Source organism: Etheostoma spectabile, chromosome 12 (assembly GCF_008692095.1).
Source record: "Etheostoma spectabile isolate EspeVRDwgs_2016 chromosome 12, UIUC_Espe_1.0, whole genome shotgun sequence".
In the NCBI taxonomy this organism is placed as follows: domain Eukaryota; kingdom Metazoa; phylum Chordata; class Actinopteri; order Perciformes; family Percidae; genus Etheostoma; species Etheostoma spectabile.
This window is the reverse complement of record NC_045744.1, coordinates 30272347-30282974: the sequence shown is the minus strand read 5'-3', so window position 1 is coordinate 30282974 and position 10628 is coordinate 30272347. Positions and strand designations below refer to the sequence as shown.

At 42.3% G+C, this 10628-nt stretch overlaps 1 protein-coding gene across 1 annotated transcript in view; it reads right to left on the bottom strand.

The window, feature by feature from the left end:
- The window catches only part of LOC116699098 (phospholipid phosphatase-related protein type 4), a gene marked incomplete at its 3' end in the record, with an annotated part of 127033 nt that overhangs the window by 93158 nt on the left and 23247 nt on the right, over window positions 1-10628 (bottom strand). The window contains 2 exon segments of the mRNA XM_032531497.1: window positions 1450-1645; window positions 4860-4989. Coding sequence (XP_032387388.1) covers window positions 1450-1645; window positions 4860-4989 — 326 coding nt within the window.

Here is a 10628-nt window from a genome sequence, read left to right as displayed (position 1 = left end):
CACCGGGAAAGTGCTTCTATTTTCCTTCACTGGTCTCCGTCCAGAACAACTGGATCTGTTGGTTCACTTCTTCAACTGTCTATGGTTTGAGGCAGTGTGAGATTACCGTACAATAAACAGGAAACATCGCTGCCTCTATCCCTGCCACAAGAAAGTTTTAAAACACTATGAGGGTAAAAAACCAGACAAAATCACTGAAATGCCCAGGAGTTTGTGTAATTGCTGAATGTTTCCTGCAACAACAAAGCACTCGCTTTGTCCCGCTCATCTCTTCTTTCTCTCTCTCTCCTGTGAATTACAGCTGCCTTCAAGTGCGGTCGGAAACGTCAAAATCTATAAACGATTTCACCAAAACCTAATTGTGAAATATGAAGTCTACTTGTGCTTTGTTGGGGGGGTTAAAGAACACAACAGGATGTCACATAGCTGGGCTATTTCATTGACACTCCCCCTTTGTTTTTGGTGTGAATGCCCTGTAATGCTATTAAATTGCTTCGTGCACTTAACAATGAGAGATCATTCAGTAGGTGGCACCACTAGAGATGGTAGAACACTGGACCTCCTCCTTGGCAGATCAGGGGCGTGGCATGTGCACAGAAGATGGCACATCAACAGGTACCAATAGCGAGAGGTACAGGTACTAATAGGCCAGAGAGGTTACTGTAAATACTGTAAAAACTAATTTGGCCAAATGGTTGTAGAGGATGTCATTATTGTTTACATTGTTTTACCTAATGTGTATTACCTACTGTGAAAACTGTAATCTATATTTTACACTACAGTAGCATATTAGTTTCAGCATTTCTAATGGCGATTTAAACCATTTATCTTGCATTGATTGTTAGTCTCTGGGAACCATCACCCAATTGTGGTGGAGAGGTTTGTGTGGCCCTATGAACCTGAGGGCTGTATTGTCTGGAGCCTGGTGCTCCTGGTACAGTCTAAATATCTTAAAAAGATTTAAAAGTTCAATATGAGCTGTAGCATCTTACTTAACTGCTGGATTACCTCCACCTTCTCATTGACCTACGAGCTATTTCAGTGCCAAAATAGACCAAGAAATGTAAAAGTCCAAAATTAACAATAAAACAAGCCTTATATTTATGAGTGTGTCCCAACAGACAGTTAGGGGCTGCTTTGAGGATTTTGTAATTTTAGCCTGGTATCATCCAATAAGTGAAAATACCTGGGAGAATGTAAAATGTGTGTAGGTGCTTTAAGTGAGCTATTGTGCATGTAACCTTAATATATTTTGTTTATATTCTCATCATGTTAACACAGCCATGTTGTCACCAGTCCGTGTGTGTGTGTGTGTGTGTGTGTGTGTGTGTGTGTGTGTGTGTGTGTGTGTGTGTGTGTGTGTGTGTGTGTGTGTATGTGTGTGTGTGTGACTCCAGAATCACCCACACACATCCTCTGATACACTCAGTAGTAGACACACAGCCTTACCTCCCAGCATTGATGAGCCCAGTGTCTTGTCCGGAGCAGATATCCTCCAGAATAAAAGCTTCATCACAAGTGGATATGTTAATGTGGGTCAAGTTGGGTTTACACACATCCAACCAGTAGGGTGTGTGTTGACCAGTGGACAGCTGGAGAATATCAGTTATCAGTGCTGTCACACACAGGCCGAAGACATGCACACCTGTGAAAACAGCAGCAAACACTGGATCAGTACAACATGCACAAAGTACAAAGTATATTCTTATGTTAAGCTGTTTTCATACATGAACTCAAAGTCTTGTGCGTCTCCACTTCCTGCCCCTGTACAAAATGAAGCCAAATCCCCCAGGATACAAGAAATATCATCTTTTCAATGTGGACCTAATAGACTAGAAGTGTGCACTGACTTACTAAAAAAAGTAGCATGTATTATGCAGTATACATTACAAAAAAAAGCATAATATTCTAATTTGCCAAAAAATCTCCAGTATGCCTCGTATCAGCCTATCTAGCCTGCTGTATCCCACAACGTTTTACACTATTTTCATCACTAAATTCAAATTATTTCATGAGATTTTGTGTAAAGTATATATAAAGTTTGACTATGCGCATTTTTACAAAAACTGATGGCCAAAAGCAGATTTAAGCAGCACTATGAAGTGACATGACAGCCAGATAGTGCCTACTAGGTTGGACGGCCGGACAACCATGCTCACAGAGCCCACTGTGATTGCGGGCGTAACGTAAATGAGCTTGCTGGCCGACTGTCACACACACACACATACACACACACACACCCACACACACACACAGGCCACAGAGTAGGCAGAGGCTATTCATATTTGCTTGGTTTACATAATACATAATTTAGAAGTTGAGTTTCAGTCTGTTTGGTAGATTAATAAACAGTTGTACATATAGTGTTAACGTGCTGTGGCATGTGCTATTAGACTTAAAGGTCCCATGGCATTTAAATTTCACATTGAGGTTTTTTAACATTAATATTAATATTAATATTTCCCCCAGCCTGCCTATGGTCCCCCAGTGGTTAGAAATGGCGATACGTGTAAACCGAACCCTGGGTATCCTGTTCTGCCTTTAACAAAATTAAAGAGATCAAAGAGATCTGAGAGAGGGATGTAATGGCCGGGTCCTCTAGGCATTTATCTGAAAATTTGCATTCACCCATGTTTGTCGAGGTAAAAAAAAAAAGTTTAATCTATACACTAGCTCCGCTACCTTCTTCGTTGCTCTGGTTGCATGCAGAGGGAATTTAAAAAAGAACCGTTTATCCCGCCCCTCGGATTGACCCTTCCAATGGTGTGTTCCTAGACCCAACATCATGATGTGGGTCTGGCTTGTCAGGCTAAGATAGACTATCACCCAATACGGGATAGGACATAATATCACACAAACTTTACAAGATCAACTTACTGTAACTAGACATAATAAAACAATTGGACAACAAAAATTCAAAAAAACTAATACCTCGTGAAATGAGGATTAATACCTACCTGGCTTAATAATTTTAATACTTTTTAAATGCCTTAATTTTTACTATTACTAATTTACTACCTTTTAAAACTTTTAAAAATCCCGCGGACACCCTGAATAGTGCTGTGAGTTCATTAATTTGTCCAGGTTTTAAGATCTTGTTTAAAGGCTCAGCCTGGCCCAGCATGCTGCAGAATAAGTACCTCATGAAATTTTTTTACAGTTTTTTTGCAGTTACTGTATATATACAGAGCGGACGCGTTGTTTGTCTTCCACTTTTTCTTCAATTACGCAGTATGAAGACAAGCTCAAGAATTTCCACCAGTGCTCGCGTCTTCCCCTCCCTGCCGGACTGGCTACATCTTGCCGCCGAACCTTCACCCCCTCTGCAAGACCTGCCTCAGCGCCGTTCACGCCGGCCTCCTGCCAGTTTTGCGCCCGCCTGTCATCTGAAAAGCTAAACCAACGGGCGGATGCTTTTCTGGTTTAGAGGGGACGGGGATGGCAGCTGGGCAGACAGACAGTTATCCGGTGACACCCTGAAACCGCTGGCAGATGGCGTTTTTGACAAGCATGGGTCCGCTGGCTCGGTTCATTCAGACAATGCCTCCGTTACAGGTTTTCCCTCTTCCCTTTTAGGAGGATTCCTTTCCTCCTCCCTGGGAGGATTGGGCCTTGAGACGGCAATTGACGCCTTCCCACTGGAGCTGTCTCCGTCTCCCGAACGGCCAGGGGCACTGCTTGAGCGGCCTTCCCCTTTGCCTCAGACGGCCCCAGCCTCCACCGCTAAAGCTCTCTTCGCGGATCTGCCGGAGATCATCAGGAAGCCGGCGGAGCTGAGAGGCATAGCACTGCCAGCCCCTGCTCGCGGGGATGTTTACACCCAGGAGCCGCCCTCTCAGCTGCCCGCGGAAGTTAGACGCCCTTTCCACATGCTCACCTACAGGCATGTGTTGGAACGTGTGCGCCACCGCAATGGTTTACGTCTGTGGATACGTCTGATCAGTCACAGGCACAGGAAATTCCTGCATTTCTCCTTCCAAGGGGCCCGTTTCCAATTCAACTGGCTGCCGTTCAAGTACTCACTAGCCCCCCGCACTTTTTATAAATGCATGAAAACGGTGTTCCAGCCGCTACGGAAGAGGGGCATCAGAGTCCTTTTTTATTTGGACGATCTGCTCATTCTGGCCTCCTCCCCCTCTTCCCCACATAAACTGCCTGGAGCTGTCCACGGTGTTGAAAGCGTTGAAATACTTCACCCCAGTAGATTTTTTTGTTTGGCCAAGAGCATGGCTTATGACCTATACTGCAGCCAGCCACCAGGTGTTAAGGGAAACATTTATTTGACGTGTACTTAGATTTTTTTAGTTTGTCCAATGTCCCATTCTCTAACATGTAGGGGGCGGGGCTTACGACCTATACTGCATCTAGCCAACAGGGGGCCATTCAGATGTTTTAGCTTCATTTATACAGCTTATTCATCAACCCCTAGTTTCCACCTACTGGAAATACTCAAGACGAGGGGTGGCGCTGTGTAGAGCGTGCAGCAGACAGAACATGACGCCGAATTCCACGGCTTCCCAGAGCCGTTCCTTGAATGTCTCTGATGATTTTTTTTTTTTTTTTACCAGGTTTGTGCTTGCTTTCTGTAATTTTTCACAGATTCTGTGCTTTTGGAGAATACACCAATTTTGTAATAGTGAGCTGGCAGGGTGTGCACCGTTGGATTGACGGATTCAGACATTTGCATTGTCACCTACAGCTCTGCCTGGGTAATGTCTACCTAATCTCAGGTTTGCAGAGCACGTGTGATAGCATCTTTACTGTTACACCTGTTGCCTGTTGTCATGTGTTTCTTTCTGTTTCTGTGCTTCAGTTGAGAAAAATGCATATTATCAGTAGTGTGTATTGTGTTCTCTCACCTATGAAGCGGACGGCCCTGCGGATGTAGGAGTTGAAATTGCAGCCTGCAGCGTTGATGTTAGCCTCAGTCTGCGTAGCTGATGACCTCCTGGAGAGATAGCAGTACAGAATGGCTTCTCCTATAAGAATCTGCACAGAAAAAAAAGATTGTTGCCGATGCAGATGCTACATCACCAGGTACATTTGTCTCACTGATCCGCTGAATACATGACATTTTTCTAGAGCATTATTGGCACACATAACTGCACACTATGGCTGGGTGATATGAAGAAAAGAAAATTTCACAATTAGGGGGGCAAACTCACGGTTAGGATCGGATAACAGTTTTGCGTCACGGATCAGATTAATTTTTAGCACAAAAAAGAGGGAAATTTAAATAATTTAATATAAATGTAAAACCAATAACTTGTAACAACATTAATACCTGATTGCAACAGCAACTGGTTCCACACTAAAATAACATCAGAATAAACGCATTTTCCGTCAACAGAAACAAGAAACACAGAGCACAAAACACCTTGGAAAGGAAACTCTAGCCTAGCAGTGTCCCAGCTAACCTATGGAGAGTAGACTATATTAAACTGGCTCGACATGGCATTCAGATCATATCAGACAGCAGTGCGACAAAAATCAGGATGCATTGAGAAAACAAGATAAACCAACGGTCCATGTTCATTAGACAGTTGTGAAGGCAGTGATCCTCCTCCACGGCGCCCTCCGAATCTCTCCCCGCCAAAGCAGCAGGGGGAGCAGGGGGCGCAGCCCGGTTCACATAATCCTAAGCATCCCCAACGGAGGTGAATGCTCTGTACCGGGCGCCGTCTCCAATCGTCAGTGTTGCCGGATAAAGCAGGAAAAATCCAGACCCTTGACTCGCGATGAATCCATGGTTTGATAGAAGGCTTGTCGTCGCTTGATTGTAAAGTTGCTGCAATCCGGGGAGAAGAGAATTTTCCGTCCCTGAATGACGAGCGGAGATCTCCGCGCAGCTTGTAGGATCGCCTGCCTTGTTGTGTAGTGGAGCATGTTGAAAATCAACGTGCGATTAGAAGTGGGTTTTTTCTGGGCTTTCACTGTAAATTCAGTGGGCCCTCATTATCTCTATTTAAACATCTGCTAGATTCGGGAACCACTTAGGCAGTGAGAGTGAGAGATACGGGATAGCATTAGCACCATTTAGCCGCTCTATCAGCCCGACGATGCGGATATTGAATCTCCGGTTTCTGTCCTCCATGTCTGACAACAATACTTGCGTTGTTTTCAACGATGGTTTTTAGGTTGTTCACATCCGATCTGATAGAGACAAGGCTCTCAGTTAGAGAGGCAAGCTGAGCATGGATAACAGTTTATAGCAGCTTATTGTCGTTGTCAAGGCCCATCTGTTGAATCTGAGACTGGATCTGAGAAAAACGTGGTTCGAGGTGGCTTTTCGGACTTTTTGGACTTTGTTCTTGTTTGCCATTCTGCTTCAAGTAACTCTAACGAGCACAGTGTGGTAAAATATCAAGGTTGGAACCAGAGGTGGGTAGAGTAGCCAAAAATTGTACTCAAGTAAAAGTACTGTTACTTCAGAATAATATGACTCAAGTAAAAGTAAAAGTAGTCATCCAAATAATTACTTGAGTAAGAGTAAAAAAGTGCTTGATGAAAAAAACTACTCCAGTAGTAGTAGTAGAGTAACTGTTGAGTAACGTCTGATTTATTTCTTAACACAAGGATCAATCAGACCGACAAAAATACAAAACAATCATATTTAGGCAAATTATAGTTCATCCAATCAATAGAATAAATTAAAATGTATTTATTAATTACAAAATAGCTTACTTGAGAGACTTGTCACATCAAATTTGGATGGATACTGCATGTGTAAAACATACTGTCTGTAACCTAAAAGACAAACATCCACCTCTCCACGGCAAAAACTAAAACTACCGCTACGTCTCCTCAGGTTAGATGTTGAGTTTTTGAACGCTCACATGTCCGGTTGTTTTGGTCAACACAGAAGGCATCGCATAATGTAGTGCTGTTTCCACTTTTCCTAAAGGTAACCATGCTCATATAAGGCCGGGGGGGGGGGGGGGGGGGGGGGGTCCTCCTGGTCTGCGTTGCCTTGGCGAAGTTGATTCTGACGTCTTTGCTTTGCTACGACTGTAAAGCTAACCTGTCCCGCTGCTGCATAGACATATGAAGAGATACCTCTTATATGTCTATGCGCTGCTGAAGCGAGTATGATCACGTGACTGCACAACGACGTGTGATTGGTTAAGCACAGTCACGTGGTAGAGCCTTCAGCGGAAGACTCTCTTTCTCTGTCAAAATAAAACATTAAAATGAGACGTACGCTGGGGTAAAAACAATGAAGCGTAGTAACGAGTAACGAGCTCATTGTAGCCTGATGTAGCGGAGTAAGAGTACAGTTTCTTCTTCACTAATCTACTCAAGTAAAAGTAAAAGTATAGTGATTTAAAACTACTCCTAGAAGTACAATTTTTTCAAAAACTTACTCAAGTAAATGTAACGGAGTAAATGTAACTCGTTACTACCCACCTCTGGTTGGAACCATATAAAACAACGATTTGACAAATTTGGGCCAGGAGCTAGACCTTAAGCCGCTCTTAATCTCTGTCAAGCCAATCACTTGAATCAGAAGAGTTGTAGTTTTCCAAAGATGTATAGCATGAGTAACAACTTTGTAGTTGTCTATTTCTGTGTAAATAGCATAATGCGTCTAAAAAAGGCTTTCCGTCGGAACGCTAAGGGGTTACGGGCACATTTTAAATCTGAAACATGAAGGAGACCACATCCGGCTATCCCATTACAACATAATCTACTATATGTATTTGTGTACATTTGAAAGTAATTAATTCGTATGGCTTATTTATGGATCATTCATGCTACAGGAGTCTTTGCCTTACATTAAAACACATTTTTATTCCTTGGCTTTTAATCCAGCATGCGAACTGCATGTTGTATTTGTCTGGTGTTGTATTGTCTATTTATTGTTTGATGTCAATGTACAGCATTTTGGTTGACTTGGTTGTTTTTAAATGTGCTTTAAAATTAAAGTTTGATTGATTGATTGATGGATTATAATCACAGTCAGTGACTACGTTTACATGCACATATTTTTTCGTTTTTTTATATTCTATCAATATTCTGACTAAACTGTGTACATGGCTAATGAAAGTGAATTCCACCAATATTGCCGTTTGCATGCAGATGTGTAAAACAGGATTTTTTTCAAAGATTTCCATCGGTGGTGGACTTGTTAGAGAGTGTGTACACAGCATTTCTCTTTCATTGCTTTAACCAGCTTCTTGAAACCCAAAAACCAAGTCTTTGCTAATGTTTAAAATTAGCTGTGTTTCTCCTTCTTTTCTTTTGGTCATGCAGCTCTTGAAAACGAGAGTGACAAAAACCAACAAGAGACTGTGAGAGTCCTTTCATTTTTCATCTCATCTGATCAATCCAATACACATAAGAGCTGTCAAAACTGGTGAAAAAATGACATTTGAATGATTCTTCTAAAAAACACACAGGTTCAAACAATTGCGATCTCTATTTTTGCACATTATGTCCATAAGATGGTAAACATACAACAAGACATACATAACTACTTGTGTAGGCAGATTAATTACGACAATTTTTTAAAATGATCTCTACATAACTACACATTACAAAATAAACTAACATTAATAATGGACATCCCTGATGGACATCTACACCTTCCGCTGCCTCAGCAGAGCAGAGAACATCATCAAGGACAGCTCCCACCCCGGCTCTGATCTGTTTGACCTGTTGCCCTCAGGAAGGCGCTACAGGTGCATCAGAGCACGGACCAACAGACTCAAGAACAGTTTCTTCCCGAAGGCCATAACGACCCTGAACTCATCCCTGAACTCACATATGCACTGACTCCACTCCACCCCCACCCCCCCACCCCCCATATTATTTATTGAGTGTTAACACTTATCTATGTTTACACAACGTGTATTCAAGCTGATTTATATATGTATACAGTTTTATTTGCTCTCCGGACTCAGCACTGTGCGCCAGCACCCCCGCCCCTCTTTTTTTTCTCTTTTTTTCTCTGTACTACCCACACTTTATATCTTTGACTTTACATTTTTGATATTTTATACTGTTATATTCTTATATTTTTTGTGTCAACGCTGTAAAGGGATTGCTTTAATCTCGTTGCACAAGTACCGTGTACTTGTGTATAATGACAATAAAGGCATTCTATTCTATTCTAAACTAATATCCTAATATTTAATATAAAGACCGTAATAGACTTCTCTCTTTCTGCACCGCTAAACAATTAGCCCCCTAGCAAGCAAGCTTGCTTACCAGCCAGTCTCTAAATTAGTAAAATGTAAGAACTTAATGTTAAATTCACACGCTCTTGTCAAAGCGAAGGAAAGCACATTGCTATCGCCAGAGGAGTGAACATTTTGTTTGGCTAATTTTCTGTAACCACTGTAGGATGAAGGCATGTTGGGTGGAGGAAATTAGCAAGCTAGCGTTAGCAAATGGGCCGTCGGTCGGTTTGCTCCACTCTGCTTCCACCGTAGAATGACAACCAGGGAGAGAGACAGTGTGGTTAGCCATCTCCCCGTGTCCACTGTCTTCCTGTTGGCGAGTGAAGCAGATTTGTTCTTGCTGTTTGTTGTTGTTGTGGGTATCATAGCAACGTTATTCGGTTTCCCTTGTTGAATGGCGAATAGATTCCCACCACCTGCTTGTATGGAGAGTTATTTCCTCTCACACATGCGCAGAACGTATGTGGTACTTGGCTGTTATCTGTAGTCTCTGCGGTGTGTTCTGGTATTAAGACAAAGGCAACGAGGGCCGACAAGAGGCCTTTGTCTCCACTATTCCTGGCCAACGGCTTGGTGTGTCAGATATTTAAATCAGAAAAATGCTAAATTCAGAAAGAGTTCTTATTCTGGATATACAGACTCAATATGCTGTTTACATGACCTGAATCAAAGATAATAGTGGAATATTGGTGTGCATGTACTCAATGTGTTTGCCACATGTACAGTTGTGCTCAGAATAATAGCAGTGTGTTTAGAAAAGTGAATAATGCTCAAAATCCTTAGAATATTTTAAATTTCATAATAGAAATGCATTGGGGACACTGCACATTCAATTCCAAATCAAAACAAGACCAAAATTGATGATATTTGTGTACCTTATTTGAATCCCTGCACTAATATTTAGTTGCATAACCTTTATTTCTGAGAACTGCTTCACATCTGTGTTGCATGAAGTCGACCAACTTCTGGCACCTGTGAACAGGTATTCCAGCCCAGGACCATTAAACTACATTTCACAATTCCTCTGCAATACTGGGTTTGGCCTCAGAAATAGAATTTATGATTTTACCCCACAAGTGTTCCAGGGGATTGAGGTCTGGGGATTGGGCTGGCCACTCCATAGCATCAATCTTGTTCATCTGGAGCCAAGACTTTGTTTGCTTACTAGTGTGTTTTGGGTCATTGTCAAGGCATTTCTTCTTCAGCATAAGGCAACGTGACCTCTTCAAGTATTTTTATGTAATGAAACTGATCCATGATCCTTGGTATGCGATAAATAGACCCCACTGGCGTTAGCCACTGCTTGCCGTTGAACTGCGTCATAGCTCATTACCATAAAGTTGAAAAATTTCAACTTTCTGATTGACGAAACATTCTCAACATGCTCAAAACGCCCAAAACCCGACGCTGACAGATTTACCGCTCCTTGCAGCTGAGAGAAGCCGG